Source organism: Bubalus kerabau, chromosome 1 (genome assembly GCF_029407905.1).
Source record: "Bubalus kerabau isolate K-KA32 ecotype Philippines breed swamp buffalo chromosome 1, PCC_UOA_SB_1v2, whole genome shotgun sequence".
Taxonomy (NCBI): domain Eukaryota; kingdom Metazoa; phylum Chordata; class Mammalia; order Artiodactyla; family Bovidae; genus Bubalus; species Bubalus kerabau.
In genome coordinates this window covers 181166899-181189024 of record NC_073624.1, presented here as the reverse complement: position 1 = coordinate 181189024, position 22126 = coordinate 181166899, and the positions used below count along the sequence as shown (strand labels likewise).

The following is a 22126-nucleotide window of genomic DNA, read 5'->3' as shown; positions in this document are numbered from 1 at the left end:
GGTAGCCACTGGCCACATATGGCTGTTCAAATAACTAGAGAGAAATTGAGACCCTCGGGCACACTAGACGCATTTCAACTGCTTAGAAGCCATGTGTTACTGGTGGTTACTGCGTTGGACAGCACAACTAGAGAATATTTCCATCATCCCAGAAAGTTCTAGATGATCTCCGAGGCCCTTTCTTTCTTCTTTTTTCCAGTTTTACTGAGATATAATTGACAGATGGTCTTGTATAAGTTTAAGGTGTACAACAGAACGATTTGACTCACATACCTCAGGAAGTGACTCCCACAACATGTCTAGCAAACATCCATTCGCTCATAGAATCAGGGCCCTTTCTAACTCTAAAACTCGAAGTCTCCACCTCACAGTGGACGATGGCCTGCAGTTCCAAACCAGAGCCTGACCAGGAGGCATAATCTGTGTGACTAAAACACATCTTTTAAATATTGGAAATTTTCACATGAAATTGTCTGGACTTTCAGCTTGTTTTGAAAATTTGGCTGACCTAGCCACCCTAGGCCCTCACCCCAACGTGGCCGCCTTGGCTGCAGCCTTGGCAAAGTGCGGGTGTCCTGGTCACCATAGACCCTGCCTCCCTGGGAACGTGCCACACACAGCAGTGAGGAGCATGGACTCGAAGCTGCCCCCTGCATTGAGTCCCTGCTCGGCCGTGTGGGCTGTGTGGCCTTGTGCAGGACAACCGCCCTCCCTTCACCTGGCTTCTGTGCAGGGTTGGAGTGGGGATGCGTACAGAATGCGTCTATACCTGTGCGTGCTCTGTAGTTAGCTGTGCTTGGCCTCTGCTGACCTGAGTCTGTGACCCAGTGCCTGGGAGAGACCCCAGGATGCATTTTGTTCAAGGACTCCTTCAATTTTGTCCCAAGGGTACCACCAGGCACTGTAGACCATAGAGGAGCCCCGCCCCCCACCACCCCATCCTTCTGGCCATGAGGTGGGGCCAGCGCCTTTTATGCAGGGTACTGCCAGGCAGCCCAGTCCCGGGGGTCCACCCTGGGTGTGTTTTGTGCTTAGCGGCTGCCAGAGCGTTTGTGGGAAGGCAGCGCCCCCTGCTGGCATCCTGAGGGAAGCAGCTGCCCACTGGAGGAGCCTCAGGTTGTTCCCCAGGGCGTGGTGCCCACTGGGCTACTGATCCCTTCCCCTCGGCCTGGTACTGCGAGGGACAAAAGTCATGTGGTACCCACTCCTCCCCAGCCTTTCAGCCTGTGGGACCTTAGCTGAGGTATACAGATGGGAATTTCTGCTTTTAATCTAAAGAGACAGAAAACTCAGCAAGAAGCTGGGCTTGCCCCACCCCACTCCCCAAACCCCTCTGGGGACAAAAGCTGTAGCCTGGCATCCTCCCCCCTGCTCCAGGACCCACACAAAAACCTAACAATTGGAAACATGGCCAGATCCCAGGTCTGTGCCCGTGCCAGCGCCAGCCATGGGGGTCCCACCCGCTGGGCACTGTGCCCACGGGAAGGCCAGCTGGACTCTTGCACTGCAGGCGGGTCTCTTGGGGGAGTAGGATTCCCATAGGAGGGACCCTTGCGGGAGGTGTTGGTGTCCTTGACTCGACTGGAGCTGGAACCCCCCTGGGGCTTCAGGAACCAACCTGGAGTCCCAGGACCAGGTAGGGGCAAGAAGGCACAGACCCCTGCTCATCTCAATATCACCTCTTTTTTTGTTTGTCCTATTTCAGTCCTGGTTCCTCTGATAAGATCGACAAAAGAAATGACAAAATGAAAAGAAGAGGTTCCTCAAACGGGGGGAGAAGAAATTTTGAGACGTGGAAAAAAAATCCCCCAGCCCAGCCCAGCCCCACCGAAAAGCAAAAATTAGACGTCGTCAGCCACTCAGCCCTTCTCTCCTCCAGCCCGGGGACCCCTGCAGGCCCCCAGAAGCAGCTCAGTTCTCAGAGAGCCTCGGAAGAGGTCTCGGTGGAGCTGTGCGCCAGCAGCCAAGCAGAAAGAAACATGCAAAACGGACTCTGTCAAATAGAGGACAGAAAGAAAGGATGCAGAACTGCCTTCCTCCCCCCACATCCCGTCCCGGCCTTCTGGGGAAGGAGCAAAATCCCCAAACAAAGCAACCAGCACAATTCTGAAGGGGCCTGTCCCCTACCCTCACCCTTCCCAGGGGAACCCCACCCTTGACTCCAGCCGGAGCTTCACTTGGGAGCTCAGAGGACCAGCTTGTAAAGATGATGGGGTGCAGATCCCCAGGGCTCTCCCCTGCAGACTCCACCCCCTCCCTCCCTCCCTCCCTGCCTTGCCTCTGGCTTCTTGGCCTGGACTGGGTGAGGCAGGGTAGCCTTGAGATCCCACTGCCCTTCCCTTGGGCTACAAGTGCCCCCCCCCCAACCCTGGCTAGGAAAGGGGCATCTCCTGGAGCTAGTTTCATGCTTCCAGAAAGGAGGGTGTTCTGCCACCCCATCCTGAGCTGCAGGGCCAGTTCCCCAGGCCCCAAACCCCTCTGTACAGTCCATAGGAGAAAAATCGGAATGCTTTTCCAGACGGCCCCTCCCAGCCCGGGACAGGTGCCCTCTCCCCTCTCTCCTGAGGCAGGCCCGGAAGGTCGCTGTCCTGGCCGGCCACGAGTGAGGGGAGCGGGGCCCCCAGGTGGCGCCCACACCCCAGCCCCGCATGCGGGTGCCCGTGCTCGGCCCCATCGGTCCCCGCCCCTGCCCCTCCCGCAGACAGCCCTGCCGCGGCGGGGCTGGAGAGTGGAGCAGAAAGGGGACCCCGGAGTCGAGCGAGAGTGAGGCAGCTGCCGCCGCTGCCGTCGGCTAAACCTCCACCTGCGCTAGGTAGGCGTCCTGCTCGCCGACTTTCAGTTCCTTTGGAGGGTGTTGGGTGTCGTCCTTTTTCAAAAAGTGTTTTGGAGCTTTCTCTGCCCTACCCCCCCTTTCCCCACCACACCACCCCCATGGCCACTTCTCTCTGGATTTCAGCTGTAATGTCTTTACTCTTTATTTAGGGGTGGGGCATTCATTGTTTCGGTCTTTGCTGTTGCAATTGGGAACCCCTCCATTTGAGCAACTTGGGAACAATTTGATAACACACCGCAAGAAGTAGCTCTCCCCCCCCCCACCTCCTCCCCACCGCAGCCCCCTCCTCCTCCAAGGGATGGTTGGGGGCATGTCCAGAGGGTCTTCAGAAGCCCCCCGGGAGGGATGGGAGCAAGAGCACGCCCAGCCCCCTCCAGGGTGTGGCTTGGCCCCGCTGGCTTGTCTTTCTGTGCCTTACTCCCTCCTCCCTGCATCTCCCTCCTGCGCCCCTTTCTGGAGTCCTTGTGCCTCTCTCTTTCTCTCTCCTTAACTGTATGAAAACACAAAGCACAGGTCAGGATCCTCTGAAAGTCAAGCAACCCAACATTGCACCACATAGGGGTGGGTTTTGGGCTTTATTTATTGTGAATCTAGTTTGTGAGGCTGTGGCCCCAAGCGAAGGGAGGGAAGGAGGGGAGGGAGGAGGCTGGGGAGGAGCGGAGGGCCCTCACCTAGGGCCAGAGGGGCCGGCGAGCGGTCGCCTCCTCCCCAGCTGGAACCAAGGAGGTGGCTGGCCCCAGGGGTGGCTTTTGTTGGAAGTCGAGCGAAGCCCCTCCCCCATCCGCGTGCAGCCCTCGGGGAGGACCGGGTCTGAGAAGCAGGGGACGGGGGAACCCGCGGGAGCCTGGGGGTCGTGGGGAGTAGGGCGGGGGGTGGTGGGGGGCCGGGTGGGCCGGGCGTGACGCGCGGTCAAAGTGCAATGATTTTTCAGTTTGGTTGGCTAAACAGGGTCAGAGCTGAGAGGGGAGCAGAAGGGACCCCGTCCCCCTGCCCGGCCGCGCGCGCCCCTTCCCTCGAAGACAATCGGGGCGGCGGGCGCGGTGGGCCCTCGGGGGCAGGGGGTCTGCGGGGCGCCCGCCCAGGCGAGGTCGGAAGCTGCAGGCCAGCTGGGCCGGGGCGGGAGCGCGCCCTGTAGGGTTGCCCGGGTGGGCACGGGGGTGGGGGGCCGCTCCTTTCCTAAGTGTCGTTGTGAGGGGCAGACGAGGGCGACAGGAGATGTGGGGACGTGTTAGAAGAGAAAAAAAAACCCACAAAAATATATATGGGGGAAATGAACTTTTTTTTTTTTCATTGAACCAAGTGCAATGCATCAGAGAGTTTTCCTATCTTTGTATGTTAAGAGATTAAGAAAAAATTTCTATTTTTGTTGTAATGTCCTCGCGGCTCTGGGGACGCTAAAAGAACCGGGCCTGCCCCGCCCTGTGCGGGGATAACGAAAGCTGAGTGTTTTTTCCTTTTTTTTTTTTTTTTGTTCGTTTTCAGTTTTTTTTTTTAAGTCGTTTTCCTGCGTTGACGAGGATGATCTGGGGTTTTTATTTGCTTCGTCGTTCGTTCTCGGTTTCGGTGGGAGGGCTGAAGGAAACGTTCACATTTTAGAATTAAAAAAAAAAAAACAAAAAACCTCGACATTAAAAATCAACACAAGATCAAAAAGGAAAAGGACGAGAGAAAATTATTTTAAAGATAATTCAACATAAAAACCCTGGTGCTTCTTACATTATAAAGTACGTTTTAAAAAACCCACAAACTATTATACATAAGTTTATGAATCAATTAAATATCCTGCACTTGTTAGGAACACGCATATCCCTTCTTTGTTGAGTTTAACGGAACGGGACAGCGGCGTGCGCCCGGCGGCGGGCTGCTCTGGCCGCGGGTCTCCCCGGGCGTCCCTTCCCTGGGGCCCAGCGCCCCCTCCTCGCCCGATCCACGGTCCGGGCCCGGGGGCGCGGCGGCGGGTCCCCAGCCCCTCCCCCGCAGAGGTCAATGCCAACGAACAAAGGTCCCCTCCCTCCCTCAGAGGTCCCCAAAGCGTCCTTCTTTGAGCCAGACGCCAACTTGACCCTCACCAGCATTATCAGGAGCGCGCTCGGCAAGTTGGTAGTTTCTTCCCCACCCCACCCTCCCCCTTCCCCGGCGCCCGCGACTCGACATCACTTCTCCCACCCCCGCCCCCCACCACCGTCACCCTCCGGGGAGCACGGGGAAGGCTCGACGCTCCAGGATAGGACCAGCCAAGCTGACAGGTCGATTCGCCCAGGCCCGCGCACGCACGCACGCACGCACACGGCCCCGCACACAGCCCCATCCTACCCACCCTGCAACCAACCCCCGTCGACTGCCTTACACACCCGCCCCCGCGCTGGCCGGCCGACCTAGTGCCTTGTTCTCACCCCCGTGCTGGCGGAGCGGACGCCGCGCTCTGGGTCCCAGAGGGGCCGGGTGGCTCAGACGACCCACCACCTCCCCACCCCGACCGTGCTGAACGGACCCTCCCCCACACACGAGAGAAAATAAAGGAGCAATAAAGTCACGAGAATTTTCGTCCCCCAATCGAGAGCCCGAGGGGCACCCCAGCCCCACCTCTGCTCCCCCCACCCACCCTTGGGGCGCCCCCCACCCCGTCCCCCCGCCAGCCAGCCTGGGCCAGCCCCGCTTCGGCCCGGGAGATCCGTGCGCCCGACCAGCACCAGCATCGCGGACCGCAAAGGCCGCCCGTCCCGTCAAACAAGTTTCTTCTTAGGCTAAGAAACGCAGTATATACGAGTATCTCTATATATAGTACTAATGGATTTGGTGTGCTTCCCCCTTAGCGTCCCCGTCCCTCCGCTCCTCTTCCTTCAGCCTGGTCTCCCCCTCTCTCTGCCCTCCACCCCCGTCTCTGCACTGAGATACATAAGAAACAAGGGTAGTTTACTGTCTGTTTTGTTTTCTGGGTTTTCAGTGTCCTAGCGGAATGCAAGTAGGCAGCCAGCCCGTACGTTCCCTCTCCGCCCCGCCCCACCCCACCCCACCCCGCCCCCGTCACTGCGCTTCTGTTATACCATCTTTGCCTGACTCTCTCCGGCTTCTCCATTGAATGGCTAATGTGTATGTGAAATAAAGAAATAAAGAAAAACAAAAGCAAGAGCGCCCGAGCCTTCGCTAACGCAATCGTGCGGGGCAGGTTCGGGATCGGTGGGATGGGGTCGCCGCGTGGATTCCGCGCCTCACAGCCTCGAGCCAGGCCGGCCACCGCCACCGTCGAGGAGTGCGGATCTCTCAGTCTCCGGGAGGGGGCGCCAGTGAGAAAGGAGCGTGTTCTCAGGCCCCTGCTTAACTCCCTCGGTGACCCCAGCTCGGAAAAATTAGGCCCCCTTTGAGTCCAATGGCCACTCTGATGTGTTGGTTCCCGGACCTCACCCCGCGGAAGGGGTACGCGGACGAGGCCACCTCCAGCGGGCCGTGGGCGATAAAAGGGTCTTCAAGCCCCTGGGGGAGACGGTCGCCCTTCGGGACCGCCGGGCCCTTTCCCCTGTAGGGGACCCCTCACTGGTCCTTCTTCGGGAGAATTCGGTCCAGATCAGGCCGTGCGAGCACGTCGTCCGCCCCTTCCTAGATGGCCCTGGGCTGGCTTTCCAGTGCCCTTCGGCTCAGAGGCGACATCGTGGAGGTCATCGCACCTCTGGGCTCACAGCCGCTTGCTCTGTCTTGATGGGTCGGCCCGTCCCACCGCGGCTGCTGTCGGGGCCGCTGGAAGGCGCGGGCTGGGGGCGCGCCACTACCTCGGCCCTGCGACACGGCCCGCGACGGGCGCCGCCGTCGTCCAGGCCTCGGTGCGCCGGCCGCTTGCGGGGCCCCGGAGGGGCGGAGCCTGCGGCCAGAGCCGCCGCCTGGTCGCGCAGCAGCCGCACCAGGAAGCCAATGTATTTCATGGCCAGGCGGAGCACCTCGTTCTTGCTCAGCTTCCGGTCGGGCGGGTGCGTTGGCAGCAGCTTCCTGAGCTCAGCGAAAGCGCCGTTCACGTTCTGCTGCCGCCAGCGCTCCCGACTGTTGGTGAACACGCGCCGGGCCACCTTCTGGGGCTGATGCCCTGGGGATAGGAGTGGCAGGATTGGCGCCATGGCGCAAGAGAGGCAGGCACCCCCAGCTACCCTTACTTGAGACTCCCAACACCCTCTTGGGGGACTTCAACACTGGCAGTGGACTGAGGCTTTCTCCGTCCAAGGGGTTCACGTGTAGGATCCACGTGTAGCTCAGTTAGCACCCCCCGCACCCCCACCCCCAAGCTGCCTGGTGGTGGTGGTTTAGTCGCTCAGTCGTGTCTGACTCTTGGACCCCATGGACTGTAGCCCGCCAGGGTCCTGCGTCCATAGGATTCTTTAGGCAAGAATACTGGAGTGGATCGCCATTTCCTTCTCCAGGGGATCTTCCCGACAGAGGGATCAAACCCGGGTTTCCTGCACTGCAGGCAGATTCTTTACCCACTGAGCTAGGAGGGAAGCCCCCAAGCTGCCTAGACAAGGACTATCACAGGCCCAGGTTGCAGATAACCGAAGCCTCCTGTACCTCTGTCCACTCCTTTATGTCAACAGCTGGGGTTCCCTCGGGAATGTGGCTGGGGAGCTGTCCTTGTGATTCCCATTCTGTGTGGTCCCTCTCTGCGGCTGGGTGTGCTCGTGGGTCTGAGAGTTTCCTTCATCGTGATTGGTCCTATCCTTTCTCAGGTGGTCATGTGAACTCCTGCATATCCATATGGCTGTGGTGTGTGATCACTGCCATGTGGCTGTGGTTGTGTGGCTAATTCCTGTGTGGCTGTGGACCTCAGTGGCTGTGGTTGTGTATCTGCCTCCTGTGTGGTTGTGGTCCTGTGGCTGTCTCTTGAGTGGATGTTGCCCTGTGGCTGTTTCCTGTGTGGCTGTGCATGCGAGTGGAGCCCTCATGCTGTGCTGTTTTGCCATGAATCGCTGTGGCTTGTTGGGTGACGGGGGTTGTTGTAGAACTGGCCATGAGTCTGTGGTTTTGCTGCATGAGTGTAACCTGAGTACTGAGCCCCTGTGTGTGTCTGTGTGCAGGGGCATCACTTTTCCCAGTGTTTTCCCAGTGGAAGGTTATAGGGCAGACGTGGACCCCAGGAGAGACAGTTGGGCAGACATAAACCCATACTCACCCTCAGCCAGCTCCAGCTCACAGTGGCTTGGTCTCCGCTTTAGCCGGCTGCTAGGGAAGATGCTGAAAGGTCCTGCTGGCCCAATGTAGAGGCTGTAAGGGGTCGTGGGTCACTAATGCCTTGTGGGTAAGGACCCTGCCCCTGGATTCCCCCCAGGCCCCGGTCCCCCACTGACCTGTTGAGGAATGGGTGAGGGTGGTAATGCAGGGCCAGCGGGGGTGGGGCGGTTCCTAAAGCAGAGAGTTGCAGCAGTGGGGGATGGAGGGTGCTGAGTTCTGTGGTGGCCATGGCTGCCCCTGGGGGCCTGGTGTGGCCCAGGCTGATCACTGGCACACCAGGGGGCAGCCTGGGTGGCGAGACGGAGCCTCCGTGGCCCACCTCCTCCACCTTTGGGGGCCCAGGCGAGGCAGGCTTTGGGGGCAGGGCAGGCACTGGGCTGGGAGCACACACCATCTTGGCCTTCTCGGTCATGGTGGGGCCCACCTCCGCCTGGGCCTCGGGCGGGCACATGGACCCCGAGGGGGTGCTCACCTGTGGGAGGAATGAAGCCAGTGGGGAGGGAGGAGGCAGATGCCACCCCCTACCCTTAACCCAACAGAGCAAGCCCTCATCTGGAGGGAGACTGGGGTGGGGGTGGGGTGGCAGTCCGACGGGCAAAGGCAGATGGGAAGTGGGCCCAGAAACTCCCAGGACATGGGAGGGGGTCCAACACAAGGACAGGGGGTGCCCACTGAGGTGCAGGGCAGCACTGAGCTCAGCAGTGATGCTTCTGAGCTGTCTGTGACCCATGAGGCCTTAGTTGCGGAGCCCCTGAGCAAATTTCCCTTCTTTCAGAACCCTCTCTGGCCTGGAGCCTGGAGGGAGGGCAAGGCAGGGAACCCATGACAGACCCATTGACCACAGGATACCCCCATAACCCTCAGATCCAAAACCCTTCATTGACACTATGGACCTTGCCAACTCTTCATAGCTGGCTGACCTTCACTTACCACTGCCCCCCAGGTTGACCATGGGGCCCTTGGCTCTAACCCTGAGGCTCTTTCATTGTCTCCATGTCAGACCCTGAAAGTCCTCCATAATCACTCCAGTGACCCCCTCCCCCCAAATCTCCCCCTTAGAAGCCCCATGACTCCACTGACTCTGACTCCGGATGCAACCCTATTCCCCGGCACACAGTCACGCTCAAGTCCTCTCTGGCTCTGGCATCCTCCCACCCACGCTACCCATAAGCAGTAACCACCCCTTTGCACCCTGCTTCCACAGCCCTGCTCACTGCTGGCCTCGCGGCCCGGCGAGTCCCGGCAATGTCGGGGATTGCTAGCCCCTTTGCCCTGTCTTCCCTAGCTAGACCCTGGGGAAGCTGCTCGGCCTCTTAGTGGGCCCACCAGATGCATGAAGGCAGAAAAGAATGAATGACTGCAGGTGGGTCTGGGATCCCCCGTTTTCAGGCCCACTCCACTCTTACCCCAGCACTGTTGTGGCTGCCTGCAGATGGCCCTGACTCTGTCCTCCAGGGCTAGGATGCGGTTCCAGGTTCAGGCGAGACACCAGCACCCTGCTCCAGCCTCTGTGCTCCGTGGCCCTGGGAGTTAGTCGGCCACCCCTCCGGGCTGTGGCGTCGGGCCACCCCTCTTCCTTGGCTCCCAAGGGCCACCGCGGCAGAAGCAGCGGCAGCAACAGGGCAGGTCCCTCCAGGGAAAGTGAGCAGCTCCAGGCCGCCCACCCTCTCCCCGCCCCTGGCGGCCCGGTTTCCTCCCTCTCACCCCTGGCGCAATGGCTGGAGGATGCTGGGCCAGTGCAGATAAGGGCCTGGCTGCCTGGCCGCGCCTGATAAGGAGCCGGGCTGACCCCGGAGGAAACCCGGCGGGCGGGGATCCCCCGAGCGCGGGCCTCTGGGCCCCGCCCCCCGCCAGCACAGGCAGGACCGCCTGTCACCCTCAAGGCCTCACCTTCTGTCCCCCAGGCGCTGCAGGATCCCTGCTCCTGCACACACCCTTGGGAGTGAGGTGCCCGGTTGCATGCAGAGGGGAAACTGAGGCGGAAATGCAGCAGTCCCTATGTTACTTGGGCCTGTCCTCCAGCTTTGAATACCCCTTGTCCTGTGCTGATGGGGGTGGAGAGTCCTTTCCGGCTCTGCTGGGGCCTCGTGACCCAGGGGCCCCCTTCTCCTCCTCAGCCTGCCCGGTTCCTCTTTCTACAAGAGTGCCTCCTCGCTCTTCTGCCAACCCCACCCTGCGCTGACTGCAGGGCAGTGTTGACAGTCTGGCCCTGGGTGTCCAGGCTGGGCCAGTGTCTTGGGCCCCTGGTGCACCCTCCACACCACCACGCCAGGTCCAGGAGGGTTAAAGAAAAATACCACAGCTGGGGAGGTGCGGCCAGTGCCAGTGGCCGAACCTTCTGATAGGTGCGCCCACCAGGTCCCCGCCATCCGGGGCCTCTCCCCGCAGGCTCACATGGCCCCAGCTCAGAGGCCCCCAGCCTTTGTCCCACAGTGTGGGCCACTTCAGGGTGGACAGTGATAAAGAGGCATTGGGTCAATATCTTGGAATGGTGATGAAGCTCAAGGTACGACCCTGTTCCCACCCCTGGCGTGCTCCCACCTGGGTCAGTCATGCTTTGCCCCGTGTGACTGCAGGAGTGCCCAGGCAGGCCCCTGGGTTCAATCCCTGGGTCAGGAAGATCCTCTGGAGAAGGAAACAGCAACCCACTCTAGTCTTCTTGCCTAGGAAATCCCGTGGACAGAGGAGCCTGGCAGGCTGCAAGTCCATGGGGTGGCAAAGAGTCAGACACGAGTGAGTCACCGAGCAGGCTCACACTCAGGAATCAAGTGAAACCCAGAACCCCACAGACAACCATCCTACTGTCCAGGGAAGCCAGAGTACAGTTCTGAATGTTTGAGTTAACTCTGGGATGCCTACTAGATGGGCTCTGGAATTAGGTTTAGGGTCATTGTACAGACGATACGATGCCAGTAAGGGCTGCCTGCACGGTCCCATGGCTACCACGTGGCAGGGTGGGGATTCTGCCCCAGTCCTCTTGTTAATGCTGCCGCCTTCCCCAGCTCTGGCGGGGAAAGGGTTGCCACAGGCTGCTGGGTGCCTCAGTGTACAAGCCCAAGGGGCCGCAGGGCAGGAAGCACCTGGTCTGGAGCGGATGCAGGAGGCGCCTGGTTCCGGTCCGGTTTCCGCCACTGGGGCCCTCAGGGGCAGCTGGGCCAGAGAAACCAGGCGGCGAGGAGGAGGAGGAGACACTGGGGCGCGAGCCCATATGCGGGCGCAGTGCCTAGAGGACAGGTCTGAGTACTGGGGGGGCGCCCACGCTTGGAGGATGGGAAGAAGGGGAAGAAGGTAAAGGCCCCCGCGGGCGTGAGCGCACGGCTGCCGCCCCGTGGCCACCTTGGGAATCGCAGGCACCAGCAAATGGGTGGCTCAACGGTAAAGCAGCCGCCTGCAGTGCAGGAGACGCAGGTTCCATCCCTGGGTCAGGAAGATCCCCTAGAGAAGGAAATGGCAACCCACTCCACTATTCTTGCCTGGAGAATCCCATGGACAGAGGAGCCTGGTGGGCTATAGTCCAAGGGGTTGCAGAAGAGTTGGACCGGATTTAAGGGACTAAACAAACAAAAGCGCCTTGCAGGCAACCGTCAACTCCCTACCTCCCTAATACAGACAGAACACTCCAGTCAGAAACACTTGACAATACCTCATCAGGCAGGGACCAACATACCAGATGCACAGAGCTCACCAAGGGGGTTAAAACAGATGGACAGAGGGACTTCCCTGGTGGTCCAGCGGCTAAGGCTCTGAGCTCCCAGTGCAGGGCGCCCCAGTTTGAGATCCCTGGTCAAGGAACTAGATCTTGCATGCCGCAACTAAGACCCAGTGCAGCCAAATAAATAAAATATTTAAACTAAATAAAATCAATAAAACAGATGGGCAGAGAAACAGCCCTCAGACAAGGAGCTAAAGAGATGAACAGAGCCCCTTAGGTAGATGGACAGAGAAACCCCAGGCAGCCTCCCCATTCAGACAAATGACAGTCAGGGGAAAGTGAAAAGGTCTTTATTAGCTCACTCTATGCCTGGACCAGTAGCAGCCCCAGGCTCAGCGGGGTTCTGACTGGGGGCCTCTGGACAGTCAGTGGGGGTGGCTTCAGCAGTGGCCTTAGGTGGGGGGGGGCTATGTGAGTAGCAGCACTGGTCCCCCTGTTGACAGGTGCCCTGGTAGGAAGACAATGGGTGTGAATGAACCCCGTTCTGGAGCACAGCAGCCTCCACTGGGTTCCTTCCCTGGATAGGGAGCTCACTCCCACCCATTTGCCTGGTCCCACCTCCCCCAGCCCTGCTGGCCCATTGGCCCAGTCCTGTGGCTGGGAGGAGAACCCATGGGTGCTTCGGTTGGGGGGTGGGGGGCACCTCACCTCCTTGAACCTCTTGCAGGGAAATGTCTTGAGCCAGGCAGCCCGCTCAGCTGGGTCCTCCACCGGCTCCTTTCGCTTATTTTGGAGCATCCTACGTCTCTCTTCCACAGTTTCTCCTGCTGCCTTGCCTCTGTGTAGGGAGACGAGGGGAGGCTCCATTGGCCTTTGTGCCCACTCCCCCCAGCTAAGCCCCACCTTCATTCACCCAACTCTCACTCACCCTGGCCGGGCACGGGGCCGGGGACCCCAGTTGGCCTCAGGGTTGGCCTGGAAGCGCTTGAGTCCTCGCTGGCGGGAGCTGGGGTTGGCATCATCCCGGATGGTGAAGTTGGCCTGCAGCCTGGGGAAATGGGAGTGGGGGTTGAAAGGCATCTGCCAGGCGGCTGGGCACACATCACCTAGGCTGCCTGCCCACCTCGGTGCAGCTCAATGCACCTTGGGAAAACTGTGTCTGCAGGTGCAGGGCTTCTATCATTTATTTAATAAACATTTATCGAGTGCCTACAGTGGGCCTCAAATCTGCTGCCAGTAAAGCTGACATTCTAATGCCTAAGACAGACGAGCAAGGAGGCAAGTCAGAAATCAGACAGCTGGGCTTCCTTGGTGCTCCAGGGGTTAAGAACTCGCCTGCCCTTGCAGGGGACAGGGTTCAATCCCTGGTCCAGGAAGATCCCACATGCCATGAAGCAACTAAGCCTGTATGTTACAACTGCTGAGCCCACACGCTACAACTACTGAAGCCTGTGCGCCTAGAGCCGCAACAGGAAAGGCCATCACGAGAAGAAGCCCGAGCAGCGCAACTAGGGAGTAGCCCCCACTCACTCCAACTAGAAAATGCCCGTGCACAGCAATGAAGACCCCACACAGGCAAAAATAATAAAGGAAGAAACTAGCAAATTATATCATGTGAGGACATAAGGGAGCAGGGTAGAGCAATGGGGAGTCTGGGAAGGAGTGCGGTGAGAACAGGGCAACAGGGACACAGGAAGAAAGTTTGGGAAGAGCCATGGGGGAGCCTAAGGACAGCACTCTAGGCAGAAGGAACTGCCATGCAGAGGCTGCGCCTGCCAAGTTTGAGTGAGGAGGCCAGGGTGCAGGAGCGGAGGTAGGAGGGCCAAATGAGAGCAGGGAAGTGATGGGAAGATAGTACAGGGCCTGCAGACAGAACTGTTTCCACTGGGTCAGGTGGGAGCCACAGAGGGTTCTGAGGAGAGGAGGGCCGGGATCTGACTTGTGCTCACAGGTGCCCTCTGGCTGCTGTCCGGGGAACAGCTCATGAGGGGGAGGAGCTGGGGGACCAGGGGGTCGGGGACTGCATTGGTTCAGATGAGCAGAACTGGGGCTAGAAGAGGGAGAGGACAGAAGCGGGTGGGAGAGAGTGGATGGACTCCAGATCTCACTTGAAAAATGAGCATGTGTCTATGAGGGGAAGTGTCTGGGTTGTCTACTCCCCGAGCCTGTAGGCAGCCGTAACCATGCCCATACCTGGGCTCCACACTGAGAATGTGGAAGGCCGGGCTGCTCTCTGACAGGCGCTCCCGTTTCACTGGACACTCCTTCTCCTGGAAGGCAAAGGTCAGAGGTCAGGGCACTGGCACTGACCACCCCCTGCCTCTCCGGTCCCACCTGGTCAGGCCGGGCCTCACCCAGCACCGCATGATGTCCCAGAGGGCCGAGGAAGGGGCGTCTGTCTTCACAGCATTCTTACAGGCATGGGAGAGGGAGACCCGGAAGCCAGCGTGGAGGAGGGCCGACCTGGGGACCAGGAGGGATGGTGAGGGGGACGGCAGGACCCCGAAGTCAGTGCTGACCCACGTGTTGGGGTGTGAGCCTAGTTTCATGGACTCGCATGGCTGTATATCTACCAGTGACTGCAATGTCTGCATGATGCCAGCCATCCTAACAGCAAGATCCTAACATCCCTCCTGGCCAGGGCTCATGGCTTCTAAGAACTGGTCTAAGCCCTCGTGCATGAGAAGCCCTAGACCTGCATTATGTTTGATCTCTACTTTCCAGGGGACTCTGGCCCAAGAGGGGCCCAACTCGCCCAAGGGCACCCAGGGGTTCCGGCACAGGCTCCAGCCCAGGCCCGGCCTCACCGCAGCTGCAGGAGGCTGGGTGTGTTGCAGTGGATGGTGCTGCTCAGCTGGTCCAGCGTATAGTAGAGAGGCACGTCCGGGAGCTCCTGTAGCAGGACCATGGGATAGGTGTGGGGCCCATCAAGGATGGATGGCTGCCCCATTCTGGTCATAGCCCCCGGTCCCCACCTCCGTGATGACACTCAGCACTCCTCGGATCCGCTCTGCGGTGTGGAAGCGGCCAGGGTTGGCGCTCACAGCCTCGAGGACACGGCCCACGAATTCCAGGTCATGGAGGGGCTCTGCCCACATGGGGCCACCAAGCTGCGAACACACAGGGACCGGATAAGCAGGGACCAAGAATGCCAGGCCCTCCGCCTTCAAATGCTCCCCCCCGACCCGCCTCACCCCACCTGGTGTCGCTGCCCACAGTGCTCGCACTCAGGGGCCACGGGGGGGCCGCAGGCTGCAGAGAACTTGAGCCTGCTCAAAGAGGGGTAAGGTTGGGTGGGGTGGCAACCTTGGCTGGGTTGTCCCCTTCCCCTTCCTCCCCAGCTCACCCTTGCTCACCGGCCACCGGAGGCTGCTGATGCTTTGCCAAGGCGCTGCAGGTGGAAGGCCCCGCAGCCCACGCACTGGAACACCAGCGCCTGCTTGCTGTGGGGGACAAGGGCAGCCGCCACTTCCTAGCATGGTCACCATATCCCAGCTCCTCCCTCAGCCTGACTGGGCTCCCTTTGGGACCCTCCCCCCCCAACATTTCCCCAAGGCAGGACCATGTCCCCCCTCTCCTGCCCACCAACCAACCCTGGGAAAGACCCTCTTGCCTCTTTCCATCCATCACCCTTCTTTGCCCCAGACTACCTGGCTGAGGCCTTGACCTTGGCCTGACCAGTGAAGACACGAACAAAAACCCGTACGTAGAAGTCAGCGCTGATGCTGAGCAGTGGCACCACAAAGCGCTGGTAGCAGTTGGCACGGAGATCCAGGCTGTGCAGGACAGTCCTCAGGGCCTGGTGTGGGGATGGGTGCCAGCCATCAGCCCTGCCCCTGCCGCCACCTTCCCTACACGGAGCCACACCAGGGGCTCACAGGTACAGAGGCAGGGCCGGCTCGTCGGGTTCTGAGCCAGCGCTGAGTGACCCTTGGCAAGGGAGAGCCTCAGCTTCCCCATCTGTAAAATCACCCCAGTCTGTCTCTTTCTGGCCCTACTGGGGACACTAAACGATTAAGGAAAGAAAGCCTGTGTGCGTGCTAAGTTGCTTCAGTCATTCTTGACTCTTTGTTACCTATGGACTAGCCCACCAGGCTCCTCTGTCCATGGGACTCTCCAGGCAAGAATACTGGAGTGGGTTGCCATGCCTTTCTCCAGGGGATCTTCCGGACCCAGGGATCAAACCCGAGTCTCCTGTGGCTCCTGTATGGCAGGTGGATTCTTTACCACTGAGTCACCAGGGAAGCCCAAGGAAACAAAGCACAGACCAGTTAACCAAATGGCTCCCAGTTAACATTGCATGTGTGCCCCATGCTGGGTGATGTGGCCCAAGGCTGCAGTGAGGCTCTGACACAGCAAGGAGCTAGCACTTCCCTGACCTGACAGCAGGGCTCCTAAAGACCAAGGACAAGAGCCCTCCTTTTCCAGCCCCCTGACAGAGCCAGCCTTGCCTTCTTGAATCTCCACAGCAACTCCATGGGCTCTGGGCCAACATCACACCCATTTCACAGATGCAAAAATGGAGGCCCGGAAAAGGTCAAGTCACTTGTCCAAAGCCACCAGCAAAACTAGGACCTGAATTCAGAGCCAAACACAAAACTGGAAAAACTGCCTTTAAAAAAGAACACTAGACCACTGGAGTTCCCCAGTGGCCTAACGTTTAGGGCTCTCACTGCTGTGGCCCAAGTTTCAATCCCTGGTCTGGGAAACAAGATCCTGCAAGCCACAAGGCGTGGCCAAAAAAAAAACAAACACAAGACTGCAGTTGTTGAATAGGGAATACTAGAAAGAATAATCTGGAAGCTTCCTGGTGGTCCAGTGGCTTAGACTCCACACGCCCAATGCAGGGGGACCAGGTTCGATCCCTGGTCAAGGAACTAGATCCCACATGCCGAAACTAAGACCAGTGCAGCCAAATTAATTAAAAAAAAAAATTTTTTTTTAAAAAGGAGAAAAAGAAGAATGTAATCACCCACTCTTATCCTAGGCAAAACTGCCCCCCCCCCAACCAATTTGCAGCCATGCATACTCTCAGGAATTATGCTGGTTAAAAAACGTGCATGTCAGGACTTCCCTAGTGTCCTAAGGCTAAGGCTAAGGCTAAGACTCCACGTTTCCAGTTAAGGGGGCCTGGTTTCAATCCCTGGTGGGGGAACTAGATCCCACATGCAGGAACTAAGAGTTCACATGCCTCAAGTAAGCAACTAAGACCTGGCACAGCTAAATACATAAATAAAAATAATTTTTTAAAAAGATAATAAAATAACGTGCTTGTTGGGATTCCCAGGTGGCTCAGTGGTAAAGGATCCAACTGCCAAGGCAAGAGACATGGATTCCATCCCCAATTCAGGAAGATCCCACATGCCTTGGAGCAAACAAACCTGTGCGCCACAACTAGCGAGCCTGTGCTCTAGAGCCTGGCAGCTACAACTACTGAGCCCACGAGCTCGAGAGCCCATGCTCCGCAGCAAGAGAAGACGGTGCACCGCAACTAGGGAGTAGCTGCCGGCTTGCTGCCACTAGAGAAAAGCCTGTGCAGCAATGAAATCCCAACACAGCCAATAAATAAATAAAAATAAATGAACTTCATATATATAAAAAAAGAACACGTTTGTGGTCAACGTCTGGGGATGGATCTGGCTCTGGCTGCCTGGAGGAAGCTGAGCAGGTCTGGGGGGCAGGGAGGCGAGCCCGGAGGCCTCTCACCATCTCGTGGCAGGCCCGGCTCTTGAGGGCCATGGCCCCGTATTTACTGTAGCAGGTCTCCCCGCTGTTCCCCGCCAGGACCGCCATATCTGTGCAGGTGACGCACAGCAGCCCTGTGGGGAGGGATGGAGCAGTGAAGACTCGGTAACGCCCCAAGCCCTACTCCGTTTGTTCGGACCCCCCCGCAGCAGGGGGGCCTCACCTCCTTCACTCACAGCCTGCACCGCTGCATCCAGGAAAGAGGCGGGGCTGCCGTAAGGGTCGAGGTCGATGACGTCAAACCTCTCCGACGCCTTCTGGTGCTGGTACATCAGCATCCTGGGAGCAAGGAGGCAGATCTTCAGCCTGCTGCCCCAGGGACCCCTCCACAGCCTCACACTCACGCCATGTGATGGTTTGGGCCTGGACTTGGGGGCCAGCTGCCCAGGTTTAGATTCTGGCTCAGCCACTTGCTAACTGTATTAACTTTTCCTCCTTGGATCTGCTACTCATCTAACAATGGCAATAATAATAGCCAATACTGAGACTCCCCTGGTGGTCCAGTGGTTTGGACTCCATGCTTTCACTGCAGGGGCCACGGGTTTGATGCCTGGTCAGGGAACCAAGATCCCACCTGCCGAATGGTGTGGCCAAAAAAAAAAACAAAAAAAAAAAACTAGTCAATACTGATGTAGAACATATATGTGTATGCATGCTTAGTTGTATCCGACTCCTGGTAACCCTATGGACTGTAGCCCACCAGACTCCTCTGTCCGTGGGATTCTCCAGGCAAGAATACTGGAGTACTGGAGTGGGTTGCCATTTCTTCCTCCAGGGGATCTTCCCAACCCAGGGATCACACCCAAGTCTCCTGCATTGGCAGGCAGGTTCTTTACCACTGAGCCACCTGGGAAGCCCGTAGCATATATATAATTGACACCATTTCAGGCAGTTTATAGATGTATTAATTCAAGAATCTTCCACAGATTTGAAACTATTGTTGTTCTCTGCAGGTGAGAAAATGCAAATCCTACTGACCAAGTTATTTGTAACAGGAACCCTCCCTCCCTTCCTCCACCCTTTATACCCTGGATTTCCCTGCTGCCTCCAGCATTTCTCACCGCTACACAGTTTACTTATTTGTCATCATCTGTGCTTCCTATTACATTCTAATATGCTCAGAAAACCATGTAGGATCTTAGTTCCCCAACCAAGGATGGAACCTGAGCCCCTGCGGTGGAAGCAAAGAGTCTTAACCACTGGACGGCCCAGGAAGTCCCCAGCAAATATTTTTAATTCATTTATTTTCTGTAAGGGGTCAGGTAGTAAATATTTTAGGACCACATGTGGTCTATCACATATTCTTCTTTTTCTAAACCTTTAAAAATGGAAGAGACATTCTTAGATAGCAGGCCATTAAGAAAAACACACACACACAAAAACAGGCTGTGGGCCTGGCAGGCTGTAGTTTGCTGATCCCTGCATTATCAACTCCATAAGGTCAGGGGTTTTATCTGTATTGTTTACCGACGCAGTCCTGACAGTAAGAATGGTGACGGGCACTGGATATACACTGGTTCACTTGACTGAATAAAAGTGCAAGAAGTTGGGACTTCCCTGGTGGTCCAGTAGCTAAGACTCCACGCTCACAAACGCAGGGGGCCTGGTTTCCATCCCGATTGATCAAGGAACTAGATTCTACATGCCACAACTAAGAGTGCGAATGTCACAACGGAGATGGAGAATCCTGGGTGCCACAACTATGACCCAGGGCAGCCAAACAAATAAATAAAAATAAATAAATAGTTTTTAAAAGTGCAGGAAGTTAAGTCTGAAGTGGAGTCCATAATGGTATTTATATCCACCTGTGAGCACAAACTATACAAGTATAATCAATACACCAACCCCTATAAAACTACTGTCCTTGTTTCACAGACAAGGAAACAGGCTCAGAGAGGCTACAGCCACTCTCTCAAGATCACGAAGCAAGAATATGACACAGCCAGGATGGGACCCCAGGTGACTTTGTTCCAGTGGCCAGCACTCTATGCCCAGCACCTACCGGGCATCTGCCTGGCTGGGCTGTACCAGGTGGGCCACTTCGTTGAGCTGCACATTACGGCGCATAAGATCCACAGCTCGGGCAGAGGCGTCGTTGGCAACCACGGATCGGAGACCAGGCACCTCTCGAGCAAAGCGAATGGAACGTAAGCCGGAGGCCGCCAGGCCTTCCAGCACTCGAAGGCCTTCCTGTTGGAGTAAGCAGAGCCCCATTCACATCCACACCGCCATCCTCTGCTGGATCCCCCCACCCCTCAAGGAGCCCCCACCGCTCCCCACCTCCTTTAGCCCGCCCCCTCCAGGATTCTTCCTTCCTTCATCACCCACTAGACTCCAGGGTTGCTGCCTCCTATGGTCAGGCCCCACCTCACAGATCTCCCCCACAGCGGCTGTTCGAGGCTGGTCTTCCAGGGCCAGGTTTGCACCCTCTTTCAGTTCAGCCTTGTCCTCCTTTGGCTCTGACAAGTCCACGACCACCTTTTGCACATCCTTCTCACCTGGCACCTTGACTGCAGCCACCCAGAAGCACAAGTCAGGGGATATCAAAGTGCCCTCTGAGAAACCTCCCCCGACTCTTCAGTATGTGCTTCCCAGGTGGCTCAGCAGCAAAGAATCCACCTGCAATGCAGGAGATGCAAGGGATAAAGGTTCAATCCCTGGGTGGGGAAGATCCCCTGGAGGAGGAAATGGCAACCTACTCCAGTATTCTTGCCTGGGAAATCCCATGGACAGAGGAGCCTGGACAGTCCATGGGGTCGCAAAGAGTTGGACACGACTGAGCAACTGAGCATGCACGAACTCTTCAGTATATAGAAGATGCAGGGAAGAAAATCGTCCCTGGAGAGAGGCTAAGGAGCTGAGCCCAGGACCTGCTATATAAGGCTGGAGCCTTTCTGGAAGGTCAGGGACAGAAGGGGCGGGGCACCGAGAGAGCTCTGTGTGATACCCCTGCCCATCAGGAGCCTGGACCTTCACTCACTCTGGATTCCTTTGGCCGCAAGCTGAATACGAGCAAATTCCGTGATCACAGCGCATCTGCGGGAGACGGAGAGTCAGCTCACACCCCTCTATCTCAGACCCATTGCCCTCTGCCAAGCTGACCCCGGATCCCTGCTCACGTTAGGTCCCGGTTGAACTCTTGCACTGGGTTGTAGAAAACTTCGTTGGCGTTGGGAAAGACGATCCTGGCGGCCCCCTCGGTGATCGTCGTCTCCTGGAACCCAGGTGGGCGCTCTTCTCCGTCCGGCTCGGTGCCATTCTCCATGGCTGCTGAATTTGGCGGCCCTTGGGGCTGCCCCTCCATAAACCGGGCTCTATAGAGACGGAGAACGGAGCGGAGAGTCGGGCTTAGCCACAGAACGGTCCTCGCACGGGACATCCGCGCGCGCCTCTGCCCGCCAATCCTGGTTGGGAGGGTAGAGGAGGGAATAGCCAAAGCATCAGATAGCTGCGTTCCTGGGCCGGGTGGCCTACACAACTGTAAAGTAGGGACTAAAGAGACCCGGGACCTCGGTAAACTGACACCCCCCCCCCCCCCATCTTTGGAGAATACGCTTGAGAAGCCGGAAGCTCTCGAGCGGGTCCACCCATGGTCCGGATCCCTCCTCGCGTCTCCCAGGCCCTTCTCACCGTCTCTCGAGACACCGAAAATAGAACTGGTCTCGGTGCACGCTTCCCGGATTAGGACCTGGGCGCCGACATGTTGGCACAGTGGGCGGGCAGATCATGTGATAGAATTCAGTCAATCAGTGATGGTTGACTACAGTGGACGATTGGGATCAAAATGCATGGCGAAAAGCGCTGAAAGTGTTGTGCGGTGGACTTAATCACTGCGGCTTCCCTTGGGGCAGGGGGGCGAGGGGAGACACGTCACTAGCCCCATTTCACGGATGAGGAAGGTGAGGCTCAGAAGAGGGGCGGTAAGCGGAGAAACCCAATACCTACTGATCGTCTCCTGTGTGCTGGCTTCTGTAAAACACATCATTTCAGGGGACCCTGCAGGAATCACTCAGGCTCTGAAATCAGATTTACCGCGTTTGAATCCCCGTAGTACCACATGCTCTTGACAAGTTGCTTAAACTCTCTGGGCTTCACCATCTTTACCTGTTAAAAAAGACTCCTAACTTCCAAGACAGAGCAAAGATTAAAGGGCAGAATGCCTTGAAAATGTGCAAAGTAGGCTCTCACATAGCAAACCCTCAGTAAGTTGTTCTTAACTCCCTCTGCTTGTATTTCCTCGTTGGCAAAATGGGCAAATTTTTTTAAACGTTCGTTTTTGAGTTGTGATGAAAATTAAATGAGTTAAATGCTTAGAATGGAATCTGGTGTCGCATAAGCATCATACACATACTAAGTTTTACTGTTGTTTATTGGGCCTGAGTTTGAATCTAGCACCCGTCTTCGCTTTCTTGCTGTGTGATCTTGAGCACGTTTCTTCACCTCTCTGTGCCTCTTTTTTTTTTTTTTCTATAGCGTGTGTGTGTTGATAAAATAATTCCTACCTAAAGATACTACCGTGAAGTTTAAACGAGATAATCCCATAAAGAACCTATAAAGCAGTGCCTGGCCCAATAAACAGCAGGCATTACTCTTTGCTTTTTTCCAGGAAACTAAAGTTCCGAAAGATAGAGCCACTTGCTTAAGATCGCGGTTCTAAAAAGTGGCGAGATCGGGACTCGAACTCTCCA

General features: G+C 57.2%; 3 protein-coding genes across 9 annotated transcripts in view; 1 reads left to right on the top strand and 2 right to left on the bottom strand.

Moving 5' to 3' along the window:
• Positions 1 to 5931, top strand: part of NFIX (nuclear factor I X) — a 98264-nt gene extending 92333 nt beyond the window's left edge. For 3 of the 5 annotated variants that reach the window (XM_055543244.1, XM_055543251.1, XM_055543266.1), the window contains exon 10: positions 1706 to 5930. Coding sequence is in view for 1 of the 5 variants with exons in the window: in XM_055543272.1 (XP_055399247.1) it covers positions 1706 to 1720 (15 nt within the window). In the remaining 4 variants the exon portion in view is untranslated. Of the gene's footprint in view, positions 1 to 1705 lie in introns of all 5 variants that reach the window. The other 2 variants (XM_055543272.1, XM_055543258.1) reach the window with 2 other exon arrangements.
• On the bottom strand, positions 5859 to 10187 carry LYL1 (LYL1 basic helix-loop-helix family member). Its single transcript, XM_055543279.1, has 4 exons — positions 9448 to 10187; positions 8158 to 8513; positions 7983 to 8074; positions 5859 to 6905 (listed from the first exon to the last, which is right to left on the bottom strand). The coding sequence occupies exons 2-4, from the start codon at positions 8490 to 8492 to the stop codon at positions 6487 to 6489; spliced, it is 846 nt and encodes a 281-aa protein (XP_055399254.1). The 5' UTR covers positions 8493 to 8513; positions 9448 to 10187; the 3' UTR covers positions 5859 to 6486.
• A 1841-nt stretch (positions 10188 to 12028) lies between these two features.
• On the bottom strand, positions 12029 to 21149 carry TRMT1 (tRNA methyltransferase 1). 3 transcript variants are annotated; one of them, XM_055543235.1, is made up of 17 exons: positions 21069 to 21149; positions 20558 to 20752; positions 20419 to 20474; positions 19806 to 19948; positions 19441 to 19628; positions 17602 to 17717; positions 17400 to 17512; positions 15344 to 15492; positions 15050 to 15136; positions 14893 to 14962; positions 14669 to 14803; positions 14501 to 14586; positions 14048 to 14156; positions 13887 to 13963; positions 12622 to 12741; positions 12402 to 12531; positions 12029 to 12201 (listed from the first exon to the last, which is right to left on the bottom strand). In XM_055543235.1, the coding sequence occupies exons 2-17, from the start codon at positions 20740 to 20742 to the stop codon at positions 12052 to 12054; spliced, it is 1914 nt and encodes a 637-aa protein (XP_055399210.1). In that variant the 5' UTR covers positions 20743 to 20752; positions 21069 to 21149; the 3' UTR covers positions 12029 to 12051. The 3 variants fall into 3 exon arrangements, with proteins under 3 accessions (XP_055399210.1, XP_055399204.1, XP_055399216.1); XM_055543229.1 differs by having other exon boundaries at positions 20558 to 20842; positions 21069 to 21141; XM_055543241.1 differs by lacking the exons at positions 19441 to 19628; positions 19806 to 19948; positions 20419 to 20474; positions 20558 to 20752; positions 21069 to 21149 and having other exon boundaries at positions 17615 to 17711.
• Positions 21150 to 22126: the final 977 nt, after the last annotated feature.

Coding starts and splice junctions, on each gene's coding strand:
- LYL1 (XM_055543279.1), bottom strand. CDS start 8,492: ATGTGCCCGCCCGAGGCCCAGGCGGAGGTGGGCCCCACCATGACCGAG. Junction 8,075..8,157: donor CCTCACCCATTCCTCAACAG/GTCAGTGGGGGA, acceptor GACCCCTTACAG/CCTCTACATTGGGCCAGCAG. Junction 6,906..7,982: donor TGAGCTGGAGCTGGCTGAGG/GTGAGTATGGGT, acceptor TCCTATCCCCAG/GGCATCAGCCCCAGAAGGTG.
- TRMT1 (XM_055543229.1), bottom strand. CDS start 20,817: ATGTCCCGTGCGAGGACCGTTCTGTGGCTAAGCCCGACTCTCCGCTCC. Junction 20,475..20,557: donor GAGTTCAACCGGGACCTAAC/GTGAGCAGGGAT, acceptor CGTCTCCCGCAG/ATGCGCTGTGATCACGGAAT. Junction 17,513..17,601: donor GCAGGCTGTGAGTGAAGGAG/GTGAGGCCCCCC, acceptor CCCTCCCCACAG/GGCTGCTGTGCGTCACCTGC.